The sequence below is a fragment of the Trachurus japonicus genome, chromosome 10, assembly GCF_045865225.1.
Source record: "Trachurus japonicus isolate A0001 chromosome 10, Traja_1.0".
Lineage (NCBI taxonomy): Eukaryota > Metazoa > Chordata > Actinopteri > Carangiformes > Carangidae > Trachurus > Trachurus japonicus.
The window spans coordinates 1698942-1712552 of NC_140916.1; the positions used below are offsets into that span (position 1 = coordinate 1698942).

The window sequence follows — 13611 nt, forward strand, 5'->3', positions numbered from 1 at the left end:
CAGAGGGAGGAGGACGAGGAGCGGAGAGTCTGAGCGGCTTCACACCGACACCGGAGCTCGGAGGAGGAATGGGCTGCAGCCACAGCAAGGTGAGGACCCCAGCCGGCCGGACGGACTCGAACCGGCTCGGTTTAACGTTAGACCAGACTCTGGGGGAAGTTGACTTTGTTTTCTGGGGGGAGGAGGAGGAGGAGGAGGAGGTTCATTAGCAGGCGGCCGGCGGCTGCTGCTGCTGCTGCTGCTGCTGCTGCACGGCCGAGAAACGTGCAGGGAATGAGCTCCGGATAATAATGGACCCGACCGGTGCTGCGGACGGAGCTCAGTCCGGGCTCGGAGCTCCGGGTCCGGGTCTGATGCAGGTGCTGAAGCGGCGCAGGAGAAAAAAAAAATGCGTTAAAAAAAAAAAAAAAAACCCGCAAAGCGAAACTTTAGAGTCGTTTCTCCACATCTGGTTTTAATCTGCATCGTGTTTGAATTTGAGGCGGGTTTTTTTTTCTTTTTCTTTTTTCTAAGTTTCATTCTGACGGTTCTGAACATTTCATAGCCTATCAATAGGCCTATCAGGTATTATAAATAATCAATAGGCCTATTTAAACTCATCCCTGCATAACATGTGGTTCCTATTGTCCTGATGTTCACACACAGTGACATTTCTAAACATCCACCAACACTGAGTCACTTCTTGTCCTTTAATCTCCACAGAAGAAACAATTCAGTTCAATTCAATTCAATTCAAAGAACTTTATTTTTATGTTAGGAACTTCATTTGTGGAAAAGCGTGAGTGCAAATTTAAACAAGATAAATACACATAGATAAACCAACTCTCAGGTTGCTACCAATGTATAAAACACTGGTCTTACTTCTCTAGGCAGTTGAATCAAGCCAACTGGACTTAGTTTTTTGTCTGGAAGATGTTTCGTCCCTTATCCATGTGGCTTCATCATGATGAAGTTGGATTTCTGTAAACATCCACCAACAATGAGTCACTTCTTGTCCTTTAATCCCCACAAAAAACAAACTCTTTAACCTCATGTGTCCCTCTGTTGTTACCGGAGGAATAAAACACTGATCTTACTTCTCTAGGCGGTTGAATCAAGTCAACTGGACTTTAAGTTTTTGTCTTGAAGATGTTTCGCCCCTTCATGATGAAGCACTCAAAATCTTACCAAGAATATTTGTCTTATTTCTAGTCAAAATGTCATTTCTAGTCAAAACAAATCTCATTATACGTAAGATTACATAATAAGTAGCTTGTTTTGAGACACTTTTTACTTATTTCAAGAATATTTTCACTTGAAATAAGTAGAAAAATCTGATAGTGGAGCAAGTTTTTCTTTCTTATAACTTACAAGCACAAAAAACTTGCCTTCACTTGCAGATTTTTCTACTTATTTCAAGTGAAAATGTGTTTGAAACAAGTGAAATGATCTAAAAACAAGTACATTTTTAGGTGATGAGTCTTATTTTAAGTGAAAAGAGATTAGTTTTGACTAGAAATGAGACATTTTGACAAGTAATAAGACAAATATTCTTGGAAAGATTTTGAGTTTTTGCAGTGTTGTCATTTAATCTCCACAGAAACCAAGAGAAACCAACTTATGACCTCATGTGTCCCTCTGTTGTTACCGTAGGTTTAATGTGGAGATTAAAAGGACAAGAAGTGACTCATAGTTGGTGGATGTTTGACAGAAATCCAACTTATCCAAGTAGCTTCATCACGATGAAGTCACTTGGATAAGGCCTCGAAACGTCTTCAAGACAAAAAAACTAAATCCAGTCGACTTGATTCAGTCGCCTAGAGAGATGCGACCTTTGACCTGTGGACAACTGAAAACCTACGCAGACAGACACACTGGTCTTTACTGTTGTTTATGTAGTTGCAGTTTCTCCGACTGACCGACTGAGTCCAGGATATAAAGTATCTGGAGGTTGGCAGCTGCTGTCCTCCTCCAGTTATTGATAGAAAGTGACGGAGCAGCGGCCGTGGGCTTCAGGCACCATGTGGGTCAGAGGTTTTACCGGCCAGCCGAAGGCCCCGGGGCCTCCTGTTGTCTGACTATGATGGCAATTTGTCAAATATAAATTACAGACGGTCCCTTGTGTTGTGTGTTTTAAATCCATTTGTGTTGAACTCTTGAGGAACTCCACAGCTTCTCTTCAGCTGATCATTTGATTTGATTTTTAGTTGTCTCAAACAAGCACATCAAAAGACAAACAATCTATGTAACAAGAAACAAAACAATAATGATACTGTGCAAGTTTGAGAAGGGGCTGAAGGAAGCAAAGCTTATCAAGTTCAGCCCCCCCTTACATTGTGATTCATGTCTTACATCTGTAGTTCCATACAGATTAATATGAAATAATACCATGATTATGAATAAAAAGAGTAAAATTAGCTGTCAAGTTCTTTAAAGCTGTCCAAGAGTGTATGTTTGTACTTACTTTTAAATTGTTTTAAGTTATTGCACATTTTTATATCCTCATCTAGTCTATTCCACATTTTTACACCACAAAAATAGATGCTAAAACTTTTCAGGGTAGAATGGATGGTAGATTGTTTAAAGTTAAAGTTACAGTTCTCTCTTAAATCATATATGCTATATCAAAATATCAATGTTGACAGCCTCTAGCTGGAGGCCTCACATCTGCAAATGTAGAGCGTAATATTGATTTTAATTTTAATTTTAAGCTCTACATTTGCACTTTAACTTATTTTTTGACTTGTTTTCTGGTTTGTCTTGGTGTCGTCTGTGCTCTTAATGTGGATGAATAGAAGTGTGTTTGTTGTTCTCTGTTTTTATGATCAGCTAGGCTTCCTGACATTGGAATTTTATAATGAAGTTTACTCTACTAACTCTACTCTACTTCTTTATATCTATAGATTATTGATCTGTAGAGTGAGAGTTGAACTGCGTTGTGATCGACTCGGTCCTGTTGAGCTGTATCACAGTCCAGTGAAGTGTTGTTGTTACACGGTGTTTCTCCCACGAGCCGTCATCATGACAAAAATGATGATTATATTGATTGTTATTGATGACTTATCTTTAATAAAATCCAGGAGAACATTGGATTTCACAAGAATTACAATTACAAGCATTTTTATTTGTAATTTCTTATTAAAAACTGAAATATTGTTCCCCCAACAAGAACCAGTACCACTGTGATTGTTAAGAATGATTCAATATAGCTACTAATGATAATAATTTTGACACTTTGTCGTACAGTATTGATGACTTATCTTCCGTAACGTTGGTTTTTGACATTTTGTCGTGGTACGGTGTTGATGACGGAGCCTGTTGCTGTTTGTTGAGACGAACCAGATACTGTTATCATCAGAAAATACTTCCAGTACTTCCTGATTATACAGTATCAGAGGTATCAGTGAGTTCTTTGAGTCCTAACCCAGTAATCAATGTCAGATGTTGATAAAACAGCTGCTTGTTGTTTTGCTCTGGGAACCAGTTCGTCTTCACTGTTTTAAAAGAATATAGTTCACACAGGAAGTCGCACCGTGCAGCTGCTGTTTTAGGTCGGTGTAAAAGAACTGACTTCCTGTAACAAAGTGTTAAGTTTAGCCGTTTAAAAAAGCAAAAAGTCAACAATTAGGCAACATGTTGCACAGGAAAGTCCCACCAGTCACAAAAACACAACATGTACAGTTTACAGTATATGATGTTAAATTTGTCCCAAGAGGAACTAGAGAAGGAAGTGAAGGAAATTCAAACCTTAATGAGGTAGATGAGGTTTTTAACTCAGCTGATGTACACAAGTTCTGGTTTTGAAATCAATAACAGGAAGAAAAAATCAGTTCTGTAACGTCTGAAGTTGTTGTTTTCCCATTGGACGTAGTGAAAGTCATTGTCGTCACCTACTGGACCGAACAACACACGTGTTAGTGTAAATGATGGGCTGTTTGTAGCTCATGGCACCATCGTGAAGAAGGGATACGATTGGCTCCGGTTTGATCTCCCAGGTTTTTTTTATTTAGTGTTTGGACGTGAGGAATCTGTTGGACTGAGTTCTGCCAAAACAGGTGTAAACCAGGTGTTGACCAGGTGTTGGAGAGCGTCAGAGGCGACATCATCATTCTGCTGCTGCTGCTGATGGACTGATGATGCTCGTTCATCTGTTTCCCAGTTGGTAGAATGAGACTCACATGTGGAGCTACAGAGAGAAAATGAATCTTTTAAACTGTTTTATAACAAATAAACTGACAAGAAGAGAGATTTTTATTTTCCTTTCTTCTCTTGCTCTCAGATTTTCTGGGCTCAACCCAAATCATCTAACGAACTTGTTGGAGACTTGAGAGAAAAATAAGTTTCTGCAGAAAAACATGAGTCATTATTCGTCGTAATCTTTGGACTGAAATGAAAACATTTAGAGAAGCACAGTGCAAAAAACTCAAAATCTTTCCAAGAATATTTGTCTTATTTCTTGTCAAAACTAATCTCTTTTAAACAAAAACTTGCTCCACTATCAGATTTTTCTACTTATTTCAAGTGAAAATATGCTTGAAAGAGGTAAAACGTGTCAAAAACAAGCTACTTTTTATGTGATGAGTCTTATTTTAAGTATAATTAGATTTGTTTTGACTAGAAATGTCATTTTGACTAGAAAAAGGACAAATATTCTTGGTAAGATTTTGAGTTTTTGCAGCGTAAGAAGAAACAGCTCAACTTGATTTTCTTTCCTATTATAAACACACAAAGAACTTGCTTTCACTGGCAGATTTATCTACTTATTTCAAGTGAAAATGATCTAAAAACAAGTACATTTTCTTATTTTAAGTGGAAAGAGATTAGTTCTGACTAGAAATGAGACATTTTGACAAGAAATAAGACAAATATCCTTTTGGAGTGTGGCAGTCATTGATCCTGGGACCGGCTCGTTTCACCACCAGGACAGAAGAAGCAGACCCCAGTCCCAGTCCCAGTCCCAGTCCCAGAGGCTGTTGTTACATAACCTGAGAGCCAGTAAAGCTTTGATTAGCTCAGAATAGAAACAGCTTGGTCAGAGCGGCTCAGCAGGAGGAGGAGGAGGAGGAGGAGGAGGAGGAGGAGGAGGAGGGACGATGGGCTTTAATACGGCTTCATTTCAAAGCAGCACCTGTGCTGAGCTGACTCACCTGTGCAACGCCGCGAGGAGTCAACGCAAAGTTTCACAAGATGCCAAACAAAGAAAACTCAGCTGATCTTATCTCTGCAGTCGAGGTTTCGAGGAGGAACAAACCTGATGTTCACGTCAAACTAGTGACACGTCAGGTTTTACTTTTTATAGAAACGATTTAAATCCTGTTTTCATGGAGCCACTCTATCGTCGAGTCTATAGAAAACAAAACACTACGGTGGCCCTGAGAGCTCAATACACCTCAACCAGACAAAACACAGTTAAAGCTGAACTCTCCAGGTCTGGTCTGGTCTGTGTCTCTAACCCTCCTCTCCTCCATGTGCATTATTTTGTTTCCAAAGAAGCTGGTGAGAAATCAATCCATGGAGCGGTGGATAACGTTTATTTATCATCTACCATGTTACCATGTGTATATCTGTGTAGTCTTATCTGTCATCAACAAGAGATTATGGGTTACGGGGCGCGTTACGTTTGTGTGACGGTGCCGCAGAGACGAGAGCTGGGACACCGGGTCGGAGGCTCTGATCTTGCAAGGTTGGTTTTCAGCCAAGAGACGCTAGGTGGAAGACAGAGAGCCTAGCCTGACAAGCCAGACTATCTCATCAACATGTCTAGTCTGGAAACGACCGGTAGACCTCGGCTCAATCCAGGAGGCGGGATGAAGGCTGTCTTTCAAACTGCCTCTGCACCAATAGGGTAGCGCTACGACCAATCAGAGCAAAGAGCAGGATGACGTTAGCCATGGCGTTAAGCCCGCCCAACGACTCTCTAAACAGATAGAGCGCTGTGATTGGTGAACACAAACGGTGTTCGAGACTCAAAAAGTTCCTATGGCTCGTTTCTAGACCCACCTACGGGGCAAAAATATATTTGCTGCCGCTAGGGTGCAGCTAGATTTCTAGGCTATAGAGAGCCTCCATTCTCCCTGGAACTAGTTACAAGTCATTGATTTAACCAGCACTAGGACTCTGGAGCTGCTTCATTAAGGTACAAATGTAGCACAGTTAAAATGAAAATCCTGCATACCGGCATTCCTCGCGCCTCACAGCCGTGATTTTCAACGTGCAGGTCGTGACCCCTGTGTTGTTTTTGTTGTTGTTGTAGTTGTAGGAGGAGGACGAGGATGTAACCGACCTTCTGACTCACATGCTGGCGGTCGAGCCAAGTCAGGACAGGAGGGTGTGTGATGTTTTCCCGTTGCTATGGCGACAAGACGGGCTAAATTCTCTGCCTGTAGCTTCGGGGATGAAACGTCACATGACGACAAGTAGGGGTGGGCGATATGGCAAAAATATCATATCACGATTTTTTAAAAATGAAGTCACAATTTCGATTTCATCGCGATCTTAAATCGAAAAAAGAAAATCAGACAATTTAGGCCAAAGAACCTTTCTGAACAGATTTTAATCTAAATAGTTGCAGTTTTGCCAACATGTGTGAACAACGTAAACATAGTAAAAGGTAAACAACAACACTCTGATAAAGTGCACTCTTGCAACATAAAAGGTAGCTTTCAATAAACATGAAAGTAAAATATTAATGAAGACATTACTGTTTGTTTTATTCAACACAGTCATTTTAACAGGATTTTAAGTATCAAAACACTAAATAGCTGATTGAAAAGAGTCAAATAAAAATACAAACTAAAGTAACTGTTATCTCTTTTAGCAAACTTTGCAAATGTCCTTTGTTTACGCTTTGCAGCATAGAACTGCAATTTATAGAATGAGCCCCAGACGATCCTACGATCTCTGCACTTTGGCAGATCGTCTACACACTCTAATCCTTCACGATCTAATATCGCCATATCGCCCACCCCTAACGACAAGCTCTCGTGGTTCAGGGTCTCATCAGAGACCTGGGAACCGTTTTCAGTTCCTCTCAGAGGGAAGAAGCTCGAGGAACGTCGTCGGTGCTTCCTGTTTCTGTCGGAGGAGTTCCTCCTGCACCGGTCGGATCTTTTAAAAAGGAAAATGACGCGACTTTCCTCAGAAGCAGTGACGACGATGACGATGATGTAGTTTCAGCTGCAGCCTGTGAACAGACTGAGCCACAGTTTGAAGCTACAAACACCAGAGGTCACATAGGTCACGCTGAGCAGCAGCAGTCACTGCAGTTTTAATGAGTTCTTGGTTCTTTTTTTTTGCTTTAACTCCGGCCAGCTCTTATTTTGAAAACGCCCACGCTCTCTCTGTGAGGTCTCTCCATGTTTTAAAGAACTGAGCTGCCTGCGACACCTCGACGCGGCTCCGGGTGGAAAACTGTGACCTCAGAGTCGGTGTGAGTCAGACGGGAGGTGAGAAGTGACCTTAAGACGCTTCTAGAGATTCACTCCTTCGTGTTAGAGCTGCTACACACAAAGGTTTCACTATTGATCCGTCTGTTGACACAGTTTAGGACCAAATGTCAGAAAAAACTCAAATAAAGATGTGAAAACTTTACATCACCCACAAAAAAACATGCAAACTGATCTACGAGCAAACAAAACATTGTCTTACTGAATGTGCAACAGGTGTTCGAGAAAGAAAATGCAGATAGATTAGATTTACACAAAGGAGAAATGGTGATTTTTTCCATGTGTTTTGGTGTTTTGACCGTTCGTTTACACCAGAACTGAGCTTCAAGTCACTGAAAACAATTAGATATCTGAAAGCTACAAAGGCCAAAGGGAAGATTTGGTAAAAACTCAGTTGTGTGTGTGTGTGTGAGCTGTGTTTTTCTCAGAGGGAACAGGAAGTAACTTGTTTCATTCGTTGTTTTTGTGTTTTTTCCTGGATTCTGATTGGCTAGCATGGCTTCATGCTTCTCGTTACGCTGCCACCTATAGGTTTTTGTCATGCTCATAGTAGCTCTTAAAGAGACATTTCATCATTTTGGCAGATTCTCCTCTCACCATAATCCCTATAGTCATACCAGTAGGTTCATTACCTTTAATTATCGGTGCATGTTGTGTTGAGATGGGCGGGGCAGAGACGTGAGCTCTGCACGGCGCACGGTCCAGGCTTTCCCTCATCAAATACACAATCCAACAACTCCACAATGCTCTGGTGCCCAAGCTGTGACCTGCACATTCACCACGCTATGAGATAATAACACAACGTTACCAGACAGAGTTGTTTTAGAAGGAACTACATTCATGACACGGCTGCTTGGCGGAGTGATTTCAAAAGCAAAAGTAGTTCCGAGTATTTGCTTCATGTGTCGTAATGTTACTTAATTATAAGTTATTATCTCATAGTGTGGTGAATGTGCAGGTCACAACTTGTCCACCAGAGCGTTGTGGAGTTGTTGGATTGTGTATTTGATGAGTTTGATGAGGGAAACCAAGAAATCCCATGAGCCTCCGTAGCGTAGCTCTGAGCAGCTCGCGGCTCTGCTCCACCGTTCTAAAAATATCTTGCACCGACAATTAAAGGTAACGAACCTACTGCTATGACTATAGGGATTATGGCAATAGGCGCATTTGCCAAAATGTTGAACTACCCCTTTGTGTTTATGCAGGTTTGTGTGAATGAAGAGTTGTTTGGAAATGTTCTGGTGTGAACAATGTTATATTTCAGTGGTTCTCAACTGGTGGGTCGGGACCCAAAAGTGGGTCGCGGACCCGTTCTGGATGGGTCGCGGACAGCTGGTCAAAAAGTAAATAATATTTAATGCACATCTGATGTTGGACATGTCTTTTATTTTGAAAAATAACTTATATTGAAAGGCACGCGTCACGTGAACACATGCAGTTGTAATGGTCCTCCTCAGTTTCTTATTATTTGCTCTGAATGCAGTGAATCTTGTTTTGTTTTGTGGGTCTTTATTTTGTGCAATTTGATATTTATTCACTTTTGTGAACATGCTCTGAATGCAGAGATGCATTAGAAGTCAAATATATCATTTTGTTGGTCTCCATTTTGTGCAGTTTGATATTTTTTATTCACTTCCGTACATGCAGTTGTCATGGTCCTCCTCAGTTTCATTCATGTGCTCTGAGATGCACTTTGCTCAATAAAGAGCAAAATGAGTTTTTAAAGGCTTAAGAAAAATAATCTTGGTTTTAATTCTATAAAAGTGTGTCGCTACTTAATGACCATGGGAACATGTGGAGCCCAGAGTGAGACTAGTTGAGAACCCCTGTTATATCTGAAAACGTAGAGGAGGAAATATCTGTTTTTTGTAAATGTGTGTCAACGTGGCCTCAGTCTGGTCCAGTGATGGACAGCTGGTATCTCAGTTACCTGCTCCTCTCTGGTTTTATTATAAACCAGTTTTATAAACCTTTTGCTCTTCACCTTTTTATCTAATCGTCTTGTTTTCTCTTTTTGTTTTTCCAACCACATTCACTTTCTCTCACATGTTTCTTCTTTGCTGCAGCTCAACTTTGTTCCTTTCTGTTAATCCATTGGATCCAATTTCATGTTGCGTTTGCATCCAGTTGCTCCACGATTACAACAAAACAACAACAAAACGCTCATTTCAGTCCTGCTGTTTTTCAAGTGTCGTCATTTATAGGAAGTTATTCAGCAGTCGATCACCTGCAAAACCTGCAACGACCAAACACAACTCTTTATTGAGGAGTTTTAATTCAGTTTTCTCCATGAGAAGACTCTGCTGCTGCTGCTGCTGCTGTTTGTCCGACTCGTCGTGACTCAGAACAGACGTGAGCGCGGCCACATGTCGGCGGTGAACCAGATGAGGACCAGACGTTCTGGTTTGGCAACGACTCGACTTAATCAGTTAACGAACTCCAGCAGGAAGCAGCCGATCGGTCCCGCGTTCGCCTCTGACGCCTCCTCCTTGTTGTTGTTAACTTAACTTAAAAAACAAGTACAAATGAGTTGTTTAAAATGTAAATTTTTCTTGATGCACCTGAAACTATTGCTCTTGATTTTTTGGCCGCTACAGGCCACCGTAGACGCTACAGATAAATCAGAGTCGGTAGAAACGACAGGTTTATTCTTTACTCAACGCATCTGTCTGTGTTTTTAAAGAACGAATCAATGGATCATTGAGTGTAGATAGAAAATATGACATTATTGATTAACCTGCCACTTTTATTTATCATTAAATAGGTTTATTTGGTGTAAAAAACATGAACTCTCTTAAGTCATTTCTGCTTAAAATCATTTCTAATTGCCTTTTTGCATCATTCATGCTCCAGTTAAAAGCAATAAACACACATGAAGTGGATTAATTCAGTCTTCAAATAATAATCTGATAAAGATTCACAATCTGAACTTTTGATTCCCGTCAAATAATTATTTATACTTTTACTGTTTTGCGAGAAACAGAGTTTATAACGATATATTTTATTGCCACATTCACGTCAGTGAACGTGAACTATAAACAATGTGACGAGAACTTTTTAACACAGACACATTTTGATGCTCAGACTTCAGTTCATTCAAAGCAGCTGTGATTTAAATCAAAAGTCACTTTAATGTCGTGTTTTTTTTATTGTCGCAGACGTTTTCCTGCAGTAACCGACTCCTCGTCCTCTGATCTGATCCCATCTGATGAGTTTTTCGGAGCCTGTAACTCTTCAAAGGAAACGAGAGCGAAGTGAATGTAAAACCTCGTGTTTATGACGACGCCGGAGTTGTTTTTCCCCCTCAAAGAAAAGTTTAATGACTCTGAGACTCGTCAGTGAGCGACAGGTGTTAAAGTGCTGAGTTGATGCAGCAGCAGCAGCGTCGTCCCCCGGACTCGAACGTGAGACATTCGACACGTCGGTACGTCTGTGAGTTTAACCCGGTTCTTCACACGACGTCACGTTGTCTCGTTCGGGAACGTTTTTCAACACTCGGCTGCGTTTTATCACAGAGCCGAGAGTCGACAGGAGGAGACAGAGGTGTGTTTGTCCTCCTGCAGGAGCAGAGGAGGAGCTACACACACACAGACACACACACACACACAGACACACACACACACACACACACACACACACACACACACACACACACACACACAGCACCGTTAGCTTTGTTGTGTTGTGGTTTCTCAGAGGAGGAAAACAGTGATTACTGCTGTGCACAGACATGTTTGTAGCGAACATGGTGGAGCAGAGAGTCTGACACACACAGGCCACAGCAACGACAACAAACTGGAAACAGCTGCGACTCCGTCTGCTCCAACATTAAACCAGAGACAAAGATGAAGATCCAGCTCCAGAACTTGTTTTTATCCACTAACTTCACATCTGAGCCGGTCACAGTTATTACATCATCATCACCTGATCTCAAACATCTGAGCGTTTGCATAATCATTAAAACCGTTTCCATTCTTCTGTGTAGAAACAGCTGGATGTAATTAACAGAAATGTTGTATTGCCATCACTGTTTCCTCGCCGCTTTCCACCGTTTGAGCTCCGACTGGTTCTCTTTTTAAAGGGATAGTTCAACATTTTGGCAAATTGGCCCATTGCCATAATCCCTATAGTCATAGCAGTAGGTTCGTTTCCCTGTAATTGTCAGTGCAAGCTGTTTTTAGAACAGCGGAGCAGAGCCGCGAGCTGCTCAGAGCTACGCTACGGAGGCTCATGGGATTTCTTGGTTTCCCTCATCAAACTCATCAAATACACAATCCAACAACTCCACAACGCTCTGGTGGACAAGTTGTGACCTGCACATTCACCACGCTATGAGATAATAACACAACGTTACCACACAGAGTTGTTTTAGAGGGAAATACAGAGACTGCTTGATGGAAAAACTGTCCCTGAAGGCAACACGCATTAGCGGTTTTGCATGAATTCATTGTTAATTTATGAATGAATTGTCTAATAACTCTAATGAATGACAACAGTGTAATTCAACAGAGAAACTCGAGTATTATTTTGATTTAAAGTTAAATTCCTGTTTTTAACTTCTAAACGTCTACAGCAGCGAAGCAGAACCAGCACACAGAGGAGATGCTGTTGTTGTTGTGACGTCTCTTCAGACACAGAGTAGTCTACATTTTTTCACTCAGTCTGGTTCTGAGAAATCGTCGCGTTGATGTCGGACAGTTCGGACGATCTGCAGCTCCTGAATAATGTCTCTGAGGATTTATTTCAGTGACGATCTGTGATCTCATTCACTTCTTGTGTTGCAGTGAGGTGATCAGAGAGGAACCGTCTTGTTTCTGTCATAAAGATTCGGTTAAATGGATTATAGTGAGATTTTATATCCGCACATCTCTGAACTCAGTTTATCTTTCTGCTTTCTGATTTATAACACATCACTCTTTAATGAGTTTTAGTTGATCTGTTCAGCCTTATTTTTTTAGGTTTTTTCTTTATTCGTAATGTTTTGTTTGTGTTTCCTTAATAACCCTGTTGTTTCTGTCTCAGACATTTTTAACTTCTCCCTTCTGTAAATCATGAGTTCTGCACCTTCACTGTGTTTTAATAAACCTTGACCAGTAGAAGCTGTGACCTCTGACCTCTGAACACACAGACTCTTTCTGAGTAAAACATCTATAGATGTGTTTAGAGACGTATCGTTCTGTATCTCTGCAGACTCGTTTCCTTCAGCGTCACATTGATCCAGTGATAATTATCTGTGTGTGTGTGTGTGTGTTTGTGTGTTCATCGCTTTGATTCTCTGTCCTGTCGTTATCTCCCTCTTGTGTTAATGTGTCATCACATTAACACAGTGGGCGACTGTACAGGAAGTAACGGAGGCGTTTCCTGTTTCTGTGGAAGAGACCTCAGAGGTCAGAGGTCGCTGTCGCTACCCGATCCGCGACGCTACCGGATCCGTGACAGCCACGTACGGCAACTCCACTTGGACAAACTTAGTTGAATTGACTTAGGATCACTGCCCTATGTGCGTCGCCACAGACGGTTTATCTTTTTATTTATTTTTTTAAATACTTTATTAGTAATGTAAATTGAGGGTTGGTTGTGGTGGTCTGGATCTTGATGCTCAGAAAACAGGAACACAGGCGGACTTTTAATGTTTACTGTCCTCTTTTCTCGCCGGCCTCATCACCATGACAACCACAAACAATCACAACTACCACAACACTCACTGAATAAACGAGTCTGCCGCGGCTGTCTTATGACGGACCTACGCGGTTTTTATTTTATTTTATTTTATTTTTTTAATCATTTTCACAGTACCGTATTTTAATTTCACAGAACTTAAAGCATGTACGCAAATCGGGCAGTGCCCAAATGAAGTTTGTCCAAGTGGAGTTGCCGTAGGCAGCTGTCCAAGATGGCGGCCGGTCTGCGCATGCGCAGACCAGTTTTGTCACGGATCCGGTAGCGTCGCAGATCGGGTAGCGACAGTCGCCTTTGTCCAGATTAAACCGTGTGACAGAGACACTGAGTCTCTGTGTCTGGAGATGTGTCATCATCCTGTGTCGCTCGTTATCACACACACCAACACACACACACACCAACCGGCCTCGGTGCGATGTAGCGGTGACCTCCAATAGTCGGCTATTCGACGGTTCGATTAGGAGAGCTCTGATTTGACAAGACACAACATGTGGTTATGAAAAGAAGA

General features: G+C 41.4%; 1 protein-coding gene across 1 annotated transcript in view; it reads left to right on the forward strand.

The window, feature by feature from the left end:
- The window catches only part of ccdc69 (coiled-coil domain containing 69), a 36730-nt gene continuing 23119 nt past the window's right edge, over positions 1-13611 (forward strand). Inside the window, exon 1 of the mRNA XM_085788968.1 lies at positions 1-89. Within this exon, the coding sequence (XP_085645094.1) occupies positions 69-89 (21 nt within the window). The 5' untranslated portion in view covers positions 1-68. The remainder of the gene's footprint in view (positions 90-13611) is intronic.